General features: G+C 40.9%; 1 protein-coding gene across 2 annotated transcripts in view; it reads right to left on the bottom strand.

The window, feature by feature from the left end:
- Positions 1-19,953, bottom strand: part of KCNQ5 (potassium voltage-gated channel subfamily Q member 5) — a 532,349-nt gene that overhangs the window by 44,845 nt on the left and 467,551 nt on the right. For both annotated transcript variants that reach the window (XM_033102968.1, XM_033102969.1), the window contains one exon: positions 11,862-12,082. In XM_033102968.1, the coding sequence (XP_032958859.1) occupies positions 11,862-12,082 (221 nt within the window). The remainder of the gene's footprint in view (positions 1-11,861; positions 12,083-19,953) is intronic.

Below are 19,953 nucleotides of genomic sequence, written 5' to 3'. Positions count from 1 at the left end.
ACTATTTGTAGTGTATGCATAATGACAGAGGAGCATGGCTTGAATAGATTTGTCATATTTCAAGATAAATCATTTGACAAATACTAAACTTACAGCTGATTTGTACTGTTTCATTCATTTATTAGTGATGTGACTTAACTGTAAGAAAACATGCTAAGCACCATGGTAGAACATGAAGAACTTTGGAATTGCACCTAAATGCAATTTCAAGCCCGAACTCTGGCATTTAGACTGAGCTACCTGGGCAAGTTATTTTCATGTTATGGTCTCGATTTTCTTGCAAAATGGCTATGCAGGTATTGAATGAACCCACCGAAAGTGCCTAGTCAACACCTGGCATGTATTAGGTGCAAATAATGCTATTTTCCTTCCCTTTCCTTCTTAGGCTCTAGAAGTGAAGGAAACTATAGGGAGGAATAAAAAAATGAATCAGATGTAGACCCAATAGGAAATTGCAAAGAATAAAAGTGAATAAGCTACAAACAGCTGGGGTGGTTGATTGCAATACTGGCCACAATATCTGCAGCTCCTTACCTTAAGTGGAGTCTCTTTCCCCACCCCTTGCATTTGGGCTGTCCCTGTGATTTGCTTTGACCAACAGGATGCAGTGCACATTACTCTGTGAGAGTTTGGGCCTAAGCCTCATTAGGTCTTGCAGGTTTTACTCTTGTTGCTCTTAGGAACCCACCACGACCATGGGAACCAGCCCAACCTCGTGGAGACTGAGAGACCATATGGAACAGAGATGAGTCAGCCCAGCTGAGGCGTCCTTAGGCCAGTCAGCCTTCAGGCAACCCAGCAGCTTATCACAGATGTATGAGTGAGGTCAGCCAAGACCAGGAGTATTGCCCACCAACAGAATGGTGGGCTAACTAAATGATTGCCACCACTCTAAATTGGAGTGGTGGTGGTGGGGGGATTTTGCTGCAATAGTTTTGCTGCAATAGATGACTTATACAAATATAAGAAAAAAATGAGGTCATGACATTTTTCAACCAAAACAAAATCATGGGAACACTGGTTCAAAACAATTTTGGTAAAGCTTAGTCATCGCCTCCAACAAAATGGCATGGTACAGCAGTTGCTACTGTATTAGATTAGTGAAAGATGGACATTTCTCATCACTGGGAATTAAGGATTTCATATGCAAATGAATCTTTATAACTGGAGGTACAGAGATTAATTTTCTGCAGGTAATATTCTCCTGAGGTTATTATATTTTCAGAGTCCAGGAACTGTTGTCCTGCATTGTACATGGCAACAGAGGAAAAAGATGGCAAGAGAAGAAATGCTGGGAAAAATTAGACATTGAAAACAAAATAAAAGGAATTTGGGACAATGTAAGTGAGTTTCATACTGCAGGTAGCAGAAAGCAGAGCCTGGGTATTGTGTCTTTTTTCCTGTGTCAGCCATCCATTGCAGAAAAAGGATCCTGGCCTTCCCCTAACCTTTCTTTTTCCTTCTTTACCAAGTAGAGCACACCATGAAAGCGATTAAATATAATTTTAAAATTGTGTCATATTGGTTTCTCTTTGTGAAGCAGACAACTAAGTGTGCCTTTGAAGGAAATAATTTGAGATATACGAGTGAAAAATCACCATGCAGCTGCAAAGTACTTCTCTTGAATGTGGGCTAAATTCTGTGATTTGTGTAATGGGTAACTTTGGGCTTATTTTGTGCGAATTTCAGAGGTCACCCACAGGTTATTTATGAAAAGTGTGAAGTCTGAAGAGTGAGGAAGATGCCTTGTTCCCTGCCGGTTTCAATCAATATTGCAAGTAGAGTGGGGCTGGGCAGTAAAACTTACAGACAAATGGCCAGTTCTCTGAGGTGGCAGTCATTATGCCTACTCACTGTGCTCTCTTTAGTGCCCAGGACAATGCCAGCCCTGAGCAGCAGTCACCAAATATATACTTGTTGGTTTGAATTGAAATCCGCTAGTTGAAGCCTTCCCCACATTCTGTGAATGCTCCACTACAGAGCAGACACGTATACCTCATAACCATAGGGGGATACACTTCTTAGGAAATTAAGGGCTACAGCTGACAGTGAAAGGGGTAGAGAAAGAGTAAGAAGCCATGGGAATCATTTTCCTCTGTGTCAAAGCAAGATGAATCCAAGGTCAGGAGAGAAAATGTGTCTCCGTCATTCCCCAGCCAACTCTTCCATCCGTCTTCCATGTTTCAGTTTGGAATTCTCAGGAGGGATAAGAGGTAACAGTTAATGAGGAGCCATTGGAGCAGTTCCAGAAACTCAGGTTTGGAAGAACATTTCTTAGGGATTGTCTGGCTTGATCTCCTTAAGGGCCCAGAAATTCCTAAATGTTGATCATCCAACTTTGGTTTGAAGGCTTCCAATGATGGCCTCCCTTCCATTGGTGTGGGTCTCTAATTGCTAGACTGTCATGATATTGAGCTAAAAATTAGTAGTGCATTGTTGGTTCTGGTTCTGCCCTTTGAAGCAACTCAGGACAGCTCTTCAACTTCTTTAAGCAGCTGAAGACTGGCTGCACGTTGTAAAAAAAAAAAAAAAAAAAGGACACTGGGGTAGAGGTCAGAACACTTTGGTTTTGCTACTGATTAGCTGGTTTCCTGCGTTCTCATTTTCTTTTCTTTTTGTCACACTAACAGAATGCTCAATATGTTGTTAATAGTATGTTTGAAAGGCTGCGCTAAGAATGGAATATAATCGTCCAGTTCAATGGTGATGAAGGTTGAGGGCCAGGATGTGATTTTTTTTTTTTTTGAACTATAATACATAGGATACTGGACATGAAATGGTTTGACTAGAGGTCACAAACCCACATGCTTTTAGAGGTAGCAGGTAAAGGAAACATTTGAAAGGGATGGGGAGCTGGTGGTTGGGGTTCTGGGGAACACAACAGGGAGTGGTGGAAATATGCCACCTGAAAGACGTACCCAATTTAAAGGCATGTGTCGGAGCCAGCCACTAAGAAGGTCCCCAGTGATACCACTCCTGGTATTCACTCTTTTGTACAGTCCCCTTCTACATTGTACCAGGGTTGGTCGGGGTGCCCACTAGCACATGGAAGAAGGGGTGGTATGTCACTTCTGAGGGTAGGCTAGCAAAGACTGCAGCTTCTGTCTTGGGTACTCTGTTTCTCTCAAGTGTGTACTCTGTCTTCGTCAGCTGCATGTCATGAAGATATTCAGGCAACCTATGGATGGAGTAGCTGATGCAGTGAGGAAGTGAGGCCTGCCAGCCAATGCTTCAGTGAGCCTGGAAACGGATCCTCCCCCCAGGGGAGCTTTGAGAGGACTTCGTGCCCAGCAAGAGCTTGACTGCAACCTCACGAGAGACTCTGTGCCAGAAGCACTCAGCCAGCCACGCTGCGGCTGGATGCCCTGACCACAGAAACTGTGAGATTTTAATTGTCTGTTATTTTAAACTGCCAAGTTTGGGGCAAATTGTTATGTAACAACAGATAAGTAGTACAGCATTCTAATTCATTTTGAAGCACCAGTGTATACATGCGCACACACTTTACTCTTCTGGTGAAACAAAATTCAGAGCTCCAGTTTACAGCCTGAGGTTTCTCAATAAACCCGGGATCTGTGGAAGCCGGAAGGGTATGGCTTGAGGTCCTTTGGCAGCTTAGATTCTATTGGAAGGGAGGAGATGGAATCCATTTATAGCTCATATCTTCAGAAGGGAACTATTTATCCCACAAAGAGGAACAAAATATATTTTTCCCTATCACTATATTTGTGACAACAAATATTGTGGCAGAACCTATAAAAATCTGCACTGAATACAGTTCTATAACTACAAGGAGTACTTGGATTAGAATAGGAAACTCCAGTAAAATTAAAATAGAAATGTATTTCCCTAGTAATTAAAAACTAGGAACAGGCATTTCACAAGAGTATTGGAAAAGCAACCCTTACCACACAGACAATAAATACTTAGTCAGTTAGAGTCTATAACCAGAGAGTGAGAGCTCTCTTCTCCTCACCCCTCTGCCCATCCTAGTACTAAGAGCCTTGGAATACAGACGCGGATCTTAGGGGGGCAGGAACAGTGTAGGACACACAGGCGAAGGCTAAGATATGTCCTTGAATGAAGAAATGACTGACTGCGTGAGGAACCTGGACAACTAAAGGGAAAAGAAACCTATGCAGTAGGATTCAGGAAATTCCTCCAGGTAATGGGTTTCACCACTTTAGTGAAGGAGAACTGCAAGTCTGTTTCGGAATCCCACTGAATACCCTCTGGAGGCTTTGGCATACCTTATTTTCCTGAAAATAAGACCTCGCCGGACAATCAGCTCTAATGTGTCTTTTGGAGCAAAAATTAATATAAGACCTAGTATTATATCATATATCATATCATATCATATCATATCATATCATATCATATCATATATCAAAGACCCGGTCTTATAGTAAAATAAGACCGGTCTTATATTAATTTTTGCTCCAAAAGACGCATTAGAGCTGATTGTCCGGCGAGGTCTTATTTTCAGGGAAAAACGGTAAATGATGCTAATGATTAAGGTAGGTCGACCGTGAACTACAGAGTGTTAGTTTCCAGAGCTTAGAGTCAGTCATTCTCAAAAAATCCTTTGCTCTATCATTAAGAAACCCCTCAGGTTTTGTTCCGGACAGAGCTCACAGGAGGGGGCGTGCTCACAGGAGGGATCCCCTGCCGGGGTGTGTGCAAACAGGTTAAGCTGAAGCCCTAATAGAATACTGCTTTAACAAGAATTATTTCTGTCCATACAATACAGCATCATTATCAGGCCGTTTCCGAAAGTGCCAGGAAGCATAATCTAGTGTGGAAAATTATAATCAGAATCTAGCTGAAGCGGGGCCATCCATATGGAAAAACAGGAAAAATGTTAAGTGCAGCGCAGTGCTTGGCATTTTTGTACAAACACCAAAAATGTCTCCTGCTCAGACTGAGAAAAGCATGAGAGAAGAAGATTGGAAAACAAGTGTAAAAGAGGATTAGTATAAGGTGAAAGGCCCATGTGCGTAAATTAGTCAAATATAAAAATATTGACAGTTTGTGGTTTATACTGCTTGGATGAAAACATCCCATTGTTGGTAAAGGAGTCTGCTAGTTCAGGATGGTTGTCAAAACCACTGTACTAAAATGCTTCCTTTTTTGTCAGTATGCTTGTTGATCTTACACTGATAATCTCAAACAAGGGTTTTAGGAGACCGGTGGATCCAGAGACAGAGGTTAAAGAAGAGGGGGAAGGCCTGGACTTAACTATCTTCAAGAGGAGTGGAGGATTCCAGCAGCTCCCACTGTGCATTTCTACTCTTTTGACATCTTTAGGGGAGACCAAGTTGTTATCATTTGCCTGAAAGGGAAGAAGGAGTCCCCAAGGCAAGTAGCTCGAGGAGTGTGGCATCCTGAGCTGGTGAGCAGGGGAGAGAGGCAAGTGCACCTGTTTCCCTGGGTGGTAGTGTACGCGCTCCCTGTACGGGAGGAGGGATTGTGTTATCTAAATGTGAATTCATTTACTTTCCCCTAGATTTTCCTTCACCCACTTTGTCCTTTGGAAATTCAAGGAGTTAGGCCAGTCTGTGCTCATTGTCTCATGGAAATTATGTGGCAAAAGAAAGGAGAGAAAAAAAAGAATTCCAAATCTTGCTTTTACGTTTAAAAAGCACAGCCACTTAGGGGAACAGAAATGACATATAGACGGACTATTTGGGAGAAAACACGTTTAAGGGCATTCTTCCTCCTCACTTTCACCATGAAGTAGAAAATATTTCTTGGCTGTACCAGACACTGCTGGAGGTTGCTTCCCAATAGCCAATCTCTGAACATAACTCCTCAAATCTATCCAGTTACACCCCTCCCCCCATGTGCTTCAGAGGCATCGGGCCCCAGATTCAGGTGCTGGATCCTGACTGGTGACGGCCAATGCCCGTTCTCCTCATCAGTGGCCGTTTCAGGCATAAAACCCCCTTATGTAAAACAAAGATGTGAATGGACAGTTTTCCTCACTTTAAGAAGAGTTACCAACATAAGATGGTCCCCTTTCTGCCTCTCAAAGTATTATGTCTGGAAAAGATGCTTGGAGCTGCTGTAGCCATCTTGCTTCCTACCTGGGGAGGAGGTGGCCCAGAGACTGGCAGAGTCAAAAGAAGACTCGAGAAACATAGAGGAGTGAAGCTGGGACCCCGATGGTCCTTGCTGGGAGCTGTCCTACCTCTGACCTTCTTTTTACGGGGTTTGATACATTTCGTTATTGTTTAAGGTATTTGAATCTGCTTCTCAGATGTGAATCTGCCCCACAGCCAAATGCATCCTAACTGGCTGAGGGGAGAAAGAAACACGGAAGAGAGCAGAGACATTAGCAGTGCCTGAACAAGGGAACTGGCCTCAAGGGACCCCCACAATCGATCGGAAGGTGTTCTGCATCTTCAGCTCACCCAGCCTCCGCTCAGGTGAACCCCACACATCTCCTGCACCCAGGGTCGGGCTAGTCTTCCTCATAAACACCTGGTGAGGATGCACCTCCCATAGCAGCCAGCATGAGCCCTGAGGATTGCCCCCCAGAGTTGATATGTTCCCCTTAAGTGGAAACAATGTTAAGTATGTTAAAACAGGCAGGTTATACATGTATGGGGGACAGACCTTTTTTTAAAGCACTATAGGGTGGAGCTACCTCCTTATCCTTCTCTATAAAGATTACTATACTCGGAGTGTAATTCAGGAAGGCTTTCCCAAGTGTAGCAGGGTCCAGCAAGTATAGCCCTCCTTGGTAGCAAATTAGTCACCAGAAATCTGGACTTTCCCCTAGCTCTACCTTAGTTTCATTCTTGTGGATTTTGGCTGCTTGGTATTCCTTTCTCTTATAGTCTGCCACATTCACTCGTCTGTTGTTGACAGTGGTCCATCTCTTGACACTACCTTTCGCATCATGAAACAGGCCTCAAGATGATCTCACCATTTGCCTCCCTCCCTTTCTGGGTAAACAGACAAAGAGCAGCAGCACAACTGCTATTCTGAGTCTCTTCCCAGATATTTGATAGAACAGAGAAGGGCCATCTAAAAACCATTTCTCCAATTTGCCTAATCTGCTGGCTCTGGCAGCCTTTAAAGGTGATGTAGTTCAGAGGTTTGGCAGCTGGGTTGGGAGAAAGACAGGCTGGGATAGTGGAAAAGTCAAATGGCTTAAATGGGAAGGTAATCTGACCAGCTGAAGATGGAAGAGTGAAAGCAGTGGGGGAGAAGGGGTGGCAGGGGAAACGGAGACCTGAAAGATGCTTAAAGGGAAGCTGATATGGTATCTGGGAGCACAGCTGAGAATGTGCCTACAGGAGGACTGTGAAATTAGACTGCCTAGGTGTGTACTGTGGCTCCCTTACTTACGCCTATCAGACTTAGGGCAAGTTACTTAGTTTCAAGCCTCAGTTTCTTCATCCAGAAATTGGGGCTAATAATAGGGGTATTAGCAGAATTAAATAATAGTAGAGCATTTAGAACAATATCTGCCACAGAGAAGGATCTAATAACTGTACTTTTATCATTATTATTATTCTTACATATTGAGATGAGAATGTCATTTCTATCCTACCCAATTTCTTTTTATTTTATAAAGTGTACAACATGATGATCTGATATGCACATACACAGTGAAATGAAGTTGTGGTATAATTATACGATGCAATATTCATTCTTAAAAAAGAAACATATCCTGTCACTTGCAACAACATGAATGAAACTGGAGGACATTATGCTGAGTGACATAAGGCTGACACAGAAAGAAAACAGCTCCATGGTCTCACTTACCTGTGGAATCTAAAAGTCATGTACTACTTAATTTAAAAAATTATATCAAGAGGCTTAAATACCATTGATTGACTAATGAAACATTTCTATCTCTTATTATTGGATTTAAAAACTAAAAATACTATTCATATCATATTGGTCAAAATAAATTTGCTATGACAACACTACACCTGTCCCTTATAGTTTACTTCTTCCTTTTTGCCATTTGTAAATTTCTGCCTTCCACATCTGCCTACTACTTTCCACTGCTCTGGTACACATGAATGTGGAATATTAGGAGACAACTGTGGCCTTTTTAAGTGTAATATGTAAATTTCATAAAGAATTATAGCAAAGAAAACACGGGGTATTTAATAACCTTTAGTCATTAAATCATGAAAATAATACCATCTGTAGAAAAGGGTATCAGATTTCACAGGAATTATAGATTTCTTTTGTTTTTCTATTATAGCATCATTTAGTTATAGGTCCATTGTTTTCCAAATGTAACTTAGATATTAACTTAAAAGCCAATCTGTGGGGGGGAGGGTGAGGGGATTGGAGGGCAGTCGGTGACCACAGGATGGCCACGGGGTTTGAAAATTAATCTGGGGAACGTAATTTGGTGGTTACCAGAGCGTAAGGGGGTTGGGGGGTGGGGGATGAGGGTGAGGGGGATCAAATGTATGGTGATGGAAGGGGAGCTGACTCTGGGTGGTGAACACACAGTGTGATTTATGGATGATGTGATACAGAATTGCACACCTGAAATCTATGTAATTTTACTAACAATTGTCACCCCAATAAATTAAAAATAAATTAAAAAAAAAAAGCCAATCTGAATTTCCATTATTCTTTCTACTCTTCATCCACTCACCCTGATCTGTTAATGGGCAATGAAATGCCCAAAATACGTAAAGGAAAGAGAAGTAGAAGAAAAGAACCTGAGATGTGAATGAGCAAATAGATCTGGAGTAATTGGGAGTTGGCTGTACGGTTATATTATTTTCTATGAGTAGTAAGTGGAATTTAGAAATACTTAAAACCTAGAGAGGCACTATAAATAAAAATGAATAATTCAGGAGTAAAGTTTATTTCAATTGAAGCTACTTGAGTTTTTTTTTTTTTCTCTATAAAAATAGAACTTCTGTTTTCCCAAGATCTAATGCTGAGTTAAACCAGAGATAAAGATTCGGGACTATTGGAAAAAACGAGTCAGGAATGATGATCTCTTCCAGGTGGGCAGTCAACAAAGCTACTTCAACAGTACAGCCATCAGGCCTCCTGTCACTTGGGGAACTCAAAACCAATTGAGACAGATATCAACCAGAGAAAAGCAATTCCTTCCTAACCAAACAAAGTCGCACTTATATGGAATGATGTGGAAAATGGCAGGAAACCTTTCCAGTTTGTGAGACTAGGACTTCCGTTTCTGTCTGACCGCTGAGACATCTTTGCACAACTGAAAATACGGTGATGGATAGCATCGACTTTAGGAGTCTTTGAAAAATGCTTTCCCTCTGGCCAAACATACTAGAATTCATTTTTCATATTCAGAATCCAGATTCTATGAATTTTATATTTAGATGTGCCTAGCCAACTGTAAGGACCTCATAGCATAGAGTGGAATGCTTTTTGAAGCCCATATTGGAAGAGCATGGAGCCATTGTGGGTGATGTATATATTTCTAGCACAGTGGGAACTCAGGGCTAGGGCTAAAGATATGCACACACCCCAGCTTGTGCAGGGATACTGTGACGGGAGTGAGCTGGAGCTCTGTCACGAGCAGAACTGTATCCCTCCAAAATTCATAGGTGGAAATCCTAATCCCCAGTACCTCAGAATGTGACCCTATTTGGAAATGGGGTCTTTAAAGAGATCATTCGGTTAAAATGAGGTCATTTGTGTAGGCCCTAATCTAATATGACCAGTGTCCTTATAAAAAGAGGAAATCTGGACACAGACATACATAGAGGGAAGATGAAGTAAGTGAAGATACAGGAAAAAGGTGGCCATCTGTGAGCCAAGGAGATCGCAGACTTCTAGTCTCCAGAACTGTGAAAAAATGAATTTCTCTTGTTTAAGCTGTCTAGTCTGTGGTACTTTGTTATGGCAGCCCTAGAGCCGAATACAGCAGCTCTGTTTGTATAGGAGCTGATAAACCTCATTAGGCAATCCACGGCTACAGTCAATGAAGGCTGGTCTCCAGTACTAAGACCTGGTGCTGCTTCTATGCTTTGGGAGGAAATCAACCTAGGGAGAGGGGCTTGGTGACCACCAGTTAGAAGTAGGGCCCCCAGAGTCGGGGAAGGCGAGAGGGCAGTGTGGGAAAGGAAGGCCCGATTTTTTAGTAGAAAATCCTCTTTTGCTTTCTTATAAAAAAAGCTTTACACGTTCCCTATAGAAATAATAGGAAATACAGGTGAACAAAATGAAGAAACAAAATATAACTATGGCTTCAGCACTTGGAGGTAACTTCATAGACTGTAAATCCTTCCAGACCTTCTCCTATAAATACATAAATTGACACACACACACACAGCAAAAATGGAACAATTTACCTTTTGTGATCATTTTTCCATGCCAATAATTTTTAATTTATAGCATTACTCCTAATGTCTAATATTATTTTATTGTATTGATTATATCCTAGAAATGGAATTGGTGGGTGGGCTGTGTCCAAGCTTAGGCATATGTAAAGGCTTTTGATATATGTTGCCAAATTGCCTTCCAGAAATGAGACATTCATTTATATTCAGAAAATCTATTTTGAGTGCAACACAAAGCCTGTAACTGGTAACTCTTGACTCAGCTGTTCATGGGCTTTCAGCCAAATTCCTAGGGAGGAGAGTGTGGAAACCAGAGGACACTGAAAATCTGTGCTGCTAGGGACTCAGGACACAGGGGTTGATGGGGGAGTGTCCAGTGCTGGTGCAGAGGGCATTTCCTACCTTAGCACAGTGACAGGTGGTGGGAAGCCGGGCAGGATCAGCATGTGCTGCACCTGGGATGGGAGCTGCACGCCCAGCCAGGAGGGCCACATTGGGTCAGTCACTAGGTGTCTACTTGGAGAGCCTGGCACCCATTGGCTTGTGGAGAATGAAGAAGTGTGAAAAGGGGACTCATGTTGCTTACTTGAGAGTGGGAGACATGCCCAAGGATGTCAGGATGGACAGGGAGGGACCCAGGGGCTGAGGTTCCAGGGATTTCACTGCAGGGAGTCTGAGATCACTGTGATTATGACCCCTCGTTGTTAATTTTATCCCTCAGGCTTTCAGGGCCTGGGAAAATACAGGTTATGCTAGGGAATGAGAACACAAGGACTGATAGCCTTTGCAGTTTTTATGCATTAATGGAAGATGCTATTTGATTTTGGTTCTTTGCCCAGTATAAGAGATCCCAGGAGGCATACTTAAAAGGAAAGCCAAGCTGATCTTAAATGAAAAAGAAAATGTTTTATTTTATAAACATGAAAATTATGTGGCACTTAATAAAATGTGTTGGCAAGTACACTTCTGCCACAGAGTACGATAAATAAAAAATAGGTTAATTGTTCTTGGGAGAAGACCTTGGCTTCCACTTATCATTAGATGAGAACTTTCAGCAGGAATCTTTCCAGGGAAGACAGGCAGGTGGTGTCTGACTCAGTGGTGGACTGAGCGCAGTAGAAAGGGGAATGTTGTCCCAAAAGGTGCTGTTACCCTTCTGAGCGTGTTTTAAGACATTCACAGAGCACTTGCTCGTCTGGGCCGTGGGCCTCTGCTGATCAGATATAACCCATACCTCAGAAGGGCAGTCATGTCGATGTTGATACAGACCTTGTCTGAGAAATAATAATGCATTGTAGATACAAGTGAAGGATTAACAACATTGGGTTTGATTTCTCTGAAATTTAGCTTGAGCTGCCAAAGTTGCTTCCAAAAGGAAACGTATGTTTTGTACATTTGCCCAAGGCAATGAATAAATTTGCAATACAACAAACAGACAATTCTTTCTCTGGGGTTGTTTCTTTCTATCTTCAAGGGGTATGATGGAGAATTAATTACTTCATAATCTCACTCATTAGCGTCTATCAAATTAAACATGGTTATGGAAAAACCGCTTACCGTCTATCACTGGTTTTGGCTGAGAACTTTTGAGGCGCAGCGAGGGCCGGAAGCGGGTTCGGTCGTTGAAGCTCCAGCTCTTCTGCACTTTGGTGGGGCTGCCCTCGGCTGTGATGTCGGTGCTTGGGGACCTCCTGTCACCTACTGAGGCTTGTCTGCTCTTAATGCTCTGGCCTCTTGGGCTAGCCATGCGTACTCGCTCCTTAAAACTTAGCTTCTGACTGTGGACAACAGAGGCACAATTACTCTATTTCAAGCAATTTCTTCCGCTCTACTTGGGTAAATAATTTGATGACATGGTATACGGTCATATATTTTTAAAAAATGAAATGTTTTCAGCAAGTAGGAACATAGAAATATATTTTTTTCCTTATTGAAAATTTGAGCTTTGTTTAATTAATCTCTGCATTCATTTGAAGTCAATCTCCTACTACATGTATACACACGCTTCCTGCATTCACCATAGAAAGGACTGAGGTCAAGTACAGTAGTTTGTGCCCAATTACACTGGACATACCAAGAACTGGTTTGGTACTCACTTTCAAAACAGATTTTAGCTTTAACCTCAACTTTTGAGATGTAAAACAAGGTTTTTTTTTTTTTTTAAACTTGGGAGGATTTCTCTTTGTAATTTCTAAACATTTCTATAGGAAAACAGGGAGACAGTTACATATACATAAATATCTACATTCTGCATGCATTTTATATCCCAGGCAAGACTATGATATCCATAAATTCATGCAATCTCATAGCAGTTAGCAGCACTGCACACATATTATATATACAACACTTAACACCACATTTCTTTTATGCTTACATTCATTCTTGTGAGACAAAACCACACACGGTTAGAACAGCCCCAACATATAATGAATGCAATGACTGATTAACAGAGTGAAACGTTATATTCACCAACACAATTTCCTGCTATTAAACAGGTTATTGATTTGCTGTGGCAGCTACTGGTAAATTATATTTGTTCAGACATTCAGTTCTCAGATGCCAGCTAGGATTGAACTGTTGTGGGTTGATAAGGGAAGCATTAATAACAACAGCAAAATCCGCAGTGCATATCTACACTTTTTTAATCGAGAGATGTGTGTGAGGTGGTGGGAAGGGCAGGTTGGAATCCCACAGACTTGGGGTTTGGAGTCCTCATCTCTCACATGGAGACAAAAATAACAACATAGTGAAGGGATTTTTGTGGGAATCCAATGAACGTGTAAGAAGCTTTGTGTATCCATTTTGTTTATGTTCTTGCTTCATTTATAAACTACTGTGTTATTCATTAGAAAGTGAATTCATTTTCAAGTGAGAGGCCCAGGATTTTCCAGGGCCTGAAGCAATGAAGGGCGATGGGTTTGAGGGGAATCCTGGGGAGCAGCTATTCTGAGAGGCTGAGACTCGCAGCTGTGCTGCAGCCTTGTGGGGCAGGAAGGTAGCGTTCTCATGGAGACAGATTATCTGAGGTGAAGTGGAGGCCTTGTCTTTCCCACTTACCACCACGTCCAGTGTCCCCACCTGCAGCATGCCAACAGCAAATGTGTTTAGTTGTTATGTGTTTTGTAGCTAACAAGAAAGAGTAACATTTATTTTTCCATGCCTAGTGACTTAACAAATGATATTCTAAAAAGACAACATGTTTTATGCGTGTTTACATGAAAACAAATCAAATAATGAACTATGGTGATCAGAGTCCTGGTAATAATAAACAAGTTGACCATGCAGCTGACAGCTCTCCTTTGAAATGCAGACATAGCTAAATCCAGCATGAATAGCTGAGGCACATGCAGATAACAGGCTGGGCAGTTTTGCGATGGGGTCAGTTGGGTTCAAGAGTTCTTTAAAACAATCCCATCAGTCATAGAGGCTTTTTCTGTACTTGACAAGTGTGTGAATAAATGGTAGATTACATTAAACAACAGCAACAATAACATCATAAAACTGCATCTTTTTATTTTCAGGCTAGGTTGTCCATGTCATCCAAAGCCTTCAAATTATTTAAACAAATTCTCCAAGGGATAGTGCCCAAAATGTCTACTTTTCTCAAGCTTTTCTTTGTTTCGTTTTGTTTTTTTAATAAAAATTTCAAATGTCTTTTCAGTTTCAGCACATCTGTTCCATCACTGAAGTTTATGATGATCTGGTTCAGGAATGTGTGCTCACTTCTGCACCTTTATTTAGATAAACGAATGGCTTAAGTCGACATAGCTATCATTACAAGTGTTCTCACTATGCTTTATCTAATCGATTACCTTTTCTGGAACTAGCACATGTCAGTTACTACAGAAAGTAGGGTTTAGTTAATGTCGAATTATGTCTCAGGCTTTCAAGATATATCTTTCTTATACCAACTAAATGTACAGGAAGCTGATAAATATACCATTAAACCATTAAATGTGAAATTTAATTTTTCCTTTTAAAAAATCTCAGTTACCAAAAAAAAAGTAAAAAAGAAAATCTAAAATGAGTATCATCATCAAATCCACCATGGCTTATTTATAATAACAAAATATTTAAAAACGATTACTCCTTTGAAAATATTTTTAAAAATTTCCCCTTTGAAATATTTTGATATTATCTTTAAGAATTAATGGAAAGTGGAAATAATATTATTCTCTGAATCTTATTACCATTTAAAGCACTTAAAGTTGATATAAATTGAGTTCTAGGTACCATTTCCCTTTTTGTCCTTCTGAACTACATGAATATTTGCCAATGTCTACTAAAAAAAAAATCTCAAGAACTATTTTAAAGTGAACTCAACATCACACACTAAATTAGAAAAAAATGTGTAATATTTTCACTCAATCTTTTTATATGATTATATGAAAGTTAAGAATAAGATCGGAATCCAGAACTTTTTAACCAGGCAAAATTTTCTTTTCCAAGGCAAAGATCTCTTCTGTGTCCTCTTACAAAAAGCTCCCTTTTATTAGTTTTTCTACTTCATTTCCCTTTGGAAATCAACAGAGCATCTTGATTAGATGGCTATTAAACTGATTAGCTGGCTGTTATTGAAAACACACATTGATTAAAAAAATATAGATTCTTCACTGGCCCACTGAAGTTTTCATTATTTTTCGGTTTTTTTTTTTACGGTTGTTGTTACATCTATAAACATGATTTTTGAAGAAGATTTATGTTAATAGTGTTTTTAGGAAGAATGCCAAGGATTACACCCAGGAGACCAACAAGGAGGTCTCCCTTTGGAGGAAGTAACCCAAAGGTCCCTGTGGTCACCGACTGCAGCATCTTTCTTAGTCTGCAGTCCCACAGTCCCAGCTGAAAACTATACTCAGGGGAGGCTGCACACCCGCTTTGCACGGGCATTCTTCCCTCTCTAGGAACCAGATGTACACGTTACTCCAATGGCCCAGCATGCAGTCTACTATTGGGTGTTCCCTGCCAGGGAACTGTGTGGCATCACTGTAACCCCACAGTAATCCTCTTGGATTTAGAATGCTGTAGTTATTATTATACTTAATTAGGGTTTTAGCCCTTCATAGGATAAGCATTCTACAAATTCTCGCCTCAGGCACAATATGGCAACTGAGCCATAACATCCAGTGCGTGCAGCAGCTCAGCAGTTGTCTCACCACAAGGAGGCGCCAAGGGGCTGACTGCCAGGACTGCGCGGGACTCTGCCAATGGGACAAATACGTCCCTGGGGTACAGAGTATCAAAGCAGGCAACAGGCAACAAGGGGAATTACAAGCAGGTTGAAAACTTCATTCAAGAAGTCCTTAGGAAGAGTGAGTCTCTGAACAGGGCTCAAGTAGGGGGGTGGTGTAACCTGGTCATGCACCTGTGGTTAGTCGGCATTCTCAAATCTCATGTCAGTAGCTGGGATGCTGGGTACCTCTGCTTCCATGAGGTGTACATTCTGAAGAGCTTCTGCTTATTATTACAGAACTTACTGGAGTGAGGGAAATAGAGCAGCACATTACTAAGCATTTCACCACCAGGAAAGTGCTGAGGGATTTTATTTTCCATTTTCAAAAACGAAGTCATTTGACTATATTTTTCAGATATAAGTATACAAACTATTTAAGCAGTAAAGACTATGTAGTTTAATCGTGCTGCTTGAAACATATCTAATGCTCTTAATGGTTAGGTTGAAGTAATTAGATTTGAAATAGGCATTACAAATGATGGTAGTCTATGTGTTAGCATCTGATTCATATGAAAAGAATATAAATGTTTTAGAATACAGCAACCCTTACAACTAATAGCAATGCAACATAGCATAAATGATTGAGGAACAAAATATTTCAGAACTTTAAAAAGTAAATATTTATAGGAATCAATGAAATTGATAACATTAATTGCTTTCAAATAATAAAGTAAGTTCTTGATTTGTATGAAACACCTGCAGTTACAATTAATATAGGAAACCAATGGTCAGATAGAATACATCTTAAAAAAGCCACTAAAGAAAAGATTTTAGGTTGCTAATTTGTTAAAAAAAGTTTCTTATTTTAAATCTTGTGATGTGTTTTTAAAAGACTAACTCCCTTCCCTCTATCAATAAATGTTAACAGAAGGAGAGACCGTTTTGAAAAAATTATTTTTGAAACAATCTCGCATTTTGCTAATAAGGACACAAGTTGACTACTCTGAGAAACAAAAAGTCTAGCCTTACTGAGTTTAGTTTAACAACACATGCAGATCATTCATTGCACACAGAAGAAAAGAATTTAAATAATGGAAAACAAATGCACAAGAAATATAAGAACACGCAGTCTTTTCCATCAGTGTTCTAGAGTTCTCTCCTAAAAGCCACACATCTCCTCAGAACCTAATAAAGCCAACCACGGCCTAGGAGCAATTTGGACAAAGCACTCAGCAGGTCACAGCACAAGATTGTGATATAATAAAAAAATATCATTTATGCTTTAACTTTTTAAGACATGCATCTTTACAACAGTCTCAGAAGTGCCTGTTAAAGCAACTTTTGGTAGTCTACTAAGAAGTCTGCCAGGGTTGTATTAACACCTTATAGACTGAGAGGGAGGCAGCTTAACTGAGAAGCAGGCATATAGCCAACAGTAGTTGATTAAGGAGACGGGGTAAAAAGAGGCAGTGAGTTTCACAGATAATCCCCAAACCTCTGATGGTACGATCTATTCTGTAGCAATAAAAGCTTAACAGGTCGGAAGAAGGAAAAGTCTTCCTGTACCAGTGTGATGACTAACTCACAAACTACTTGATGGCTAACTGACCTCCCCATCCAGGAGCAAAGGGGAGAACATTAAAAACTCAAGGTGACAATACTGGCTTAATCTGGCTCCATGGGTGTACAGGTCAATTCTATTCTCTGAAAGTGACAATTTATACTAAAAACAAAGAAAACTGTCCAGTTTAAAAAGTGAGTTGGAAAAATGACTTAATGGGATGATTAATTAGAATAAAATTAATAAACACATTCACCACCACATATGAGATTAGAAGTGGGAAGACAGAGGAAAACAAATGGAAAATGATGCTGAAGAGGTTGTATTTATGGTCTCAGTGGAAGAAGAGCAGAGCAGGCTCCGTGGAGACGAACAGTCATTTGCATCTGACCCTCTACCAAAGAGAGTTCAAGAAACATTATTTTCACGTTTGTTCAGTTGAACTCTTCTTGAGACTGATGGTTTGTATTTTTAAAGAAAATGTTTGGATCTGTCACAAACAACGCAAAGCCATCTCAGAACTGGATGTCTTCCTTAGTGGCCTAAGATGCCATAGATGAATTTTGTTTAAACAAACCCTAACCTCAGTGCAGAAAGACAAAATCTCTTTAACAAGAATATTCCAGAGCAGGGAACCTAGTTAACTACGGGTGCGATGCTTTAACAAGAATATTCCAGAGCAGGGAACCTAGTTAACTACGGGTGCGATGCTTTAACAAGAATATTCCAGAGCAGGGAACCTAGTTAACTACGGGTGCGATGCCTCAATCTAGTCTGCAGAGAGAAAAACCTCTCCGTGTATGGCCTGATCTACAGATGTGGCTCTCCTTCACAGCGAGCGAGTGCCAGGCTCTAGGAGACGGGTACTGGCTGCTGTACTCCTCATCTACACTTGGGTTACCCCCAGTTTTTAACACAATGAATAACCGGGAGGAAGGATTTAGGAGATTCCAGGCTCTGAGATACCAGGAGAGTTGGCTGAAGATGATCTATTTTGTTTATCTGAATCACCAATAACCCAATGGCCCCAAACAGCAAAAGGCTCTGCACTTGACTGATTTTCATCAGTCAATTTGAAATCAGGTCAAGCATTAATCAACAATATTCTGGAACCAGATCTGCTCTCTGCTAAGGGGGAATTCTCATTATAAGTTCATTTTCCTTTGTGCATATTTTGGTTGAGTAAGGGAAAATTTGCTATTTATTGAGATGGTATGGTTGCGATTGTTATTACACTAGTCTTCCTGCAGTCATTATGCAATGTTATAAATTTCACTGCTTATGGAACACAAGGTGAAAACTAAGGTAACATTAAAATGGGAGCGTCAGCTTATTTTCTTCAGATTATAGAAATGTTTTTCATTTTATGTCTTTTATATTTCTCCTCTTTCCCATTTTTGTTGATGTTTTCTCTTGCTTTACATGAACTACTTGAGATCAGAGACATTTTATTACACTATCCAAGAATTATTTACTGAGCACATTCTCTGTCAGAGCTTTACACAGGGTGATGTGACACATATTTGGGGGATAAAAGACCTAAGTGTATGAAGTATGATGCATTAAGTAAGGCATGCATGCTAAATAATAGTACACACACGACATGTTTCAAGGTGGTTTTTGCCCAATGTCCACAGAGAAGCAAGGAATCTCTGTGTGATTCTCTAAGTCCATAACTTAGGTTAGTTGTCCTGTATATATTCAAACCTACAGGTGAGTTATCTTTGACAACCTCAGGCACAAGCATGCAAAATAAATTTTAATGTTTCAGATATACGTAAGTATTATGAAATAAAAAAAAAAAACATTGGTTGGCAGTCTTTTTGAATCTTGACGGCTGACTTGGAGGTTTATTTTTGGATTGAGGAGTTGACGCTTGATAGTTACACTTTAATCCTGTCATTGCTTTCTGCCTTGCTAACATTTGGACAAAATGTGTCAGCCCAAGGTGACCCCTCACTCCGGGCTGCCATCGAGATCACGCTTTAGCAAGCCCCTTCACATGATTTACAAACTTCCCCTTTAGGCGTCAACAGCTCTGATTTGGAGGATGCAACCAAGACAGGGGAACTTACTCTCAGGTAGCTACGAGGTTTGTGCCAAAAGTGGTCTCTGACCTCAGGATCTGGAGACAAATCACTCTTTGAGGTCATTTGTAAATGGATAACTCCTGAGACAAGGAAAGCTTTTCAAACATCATCAAAGACAGTAAAACAGATCAAAATGTCCATGATTTGTGTTGTGTAACTTTTTTCAAGTTGTCACAACAAAAGGACGGTGGGGTTTGCTCTGTCTACCCAATTAAGAGAAAGGTCTTTAATTTTAATGTCCTCCCCTGTGTAGGCTTACCTACCCCAAAGGGGTGCTTGATGTTGAACATTGTGGGGACAGAGCCAGGAGTGCAGTTTCCAGGCTCTCGGCCTCACATAGAAAGGTGCTGGCTCAGGTAGTAAATGGCCATCAACTGTGATTGGATGGCCATCAGCTGTGGCTAGTTGGCCATCAGCTGTAACCAGTGAGCCATTGGCCACTAATATAAGTGCTGTGGCTAGGCTAGCAGAAAAAGGGGGGCTAGCAAGTAGATGGTGGCCGAGCTAGCAAGAGGTGGAGTGAGGGTTTCAGATCGTGTGGTTCCTGCTTCCTGTGTCTCCAACCCAGCCACCAGCGAGAACATAGTGGTATGACTCCCCTACCTATGGCTCCGTGGGTGTTCCTTTTTGGCCTCACCATGTCCTGCATTCTTATGTGGGGAGCGGGACCAGAGACCCCACATGACACCCTGCATGACACATGGCGCAGTGAGCAGGGTCCCCCGCATGATAAACATCCTACTACGTCTATCACCCATCATAAATGAATGCATTGATGTTTTGGGTTGTGCATCTTTTAAATTGTTAGTATAATGCAGAAGTGGG

This window comes from Rhinolophus ferrumequinum, chromosome 3 (assembly GCF_004115265.2).
Source record: "Rhinolophus ferrumequinum isolate MPI-CBG mRhiFer1 chromosome 3, mRhiFer1_v1.p, whole genome shotgun sequence".
NCBI classification, from domain to species: Eukaryota; Metazoa; Chordata; class Mammalia; order Chiroptera; family Rhinolophidae; genus Rhinolophus; species Rhinolophus ferrumequinum.
This window is presented reverse-complemented; position numbering and strand designations above follow the sequence as displayed.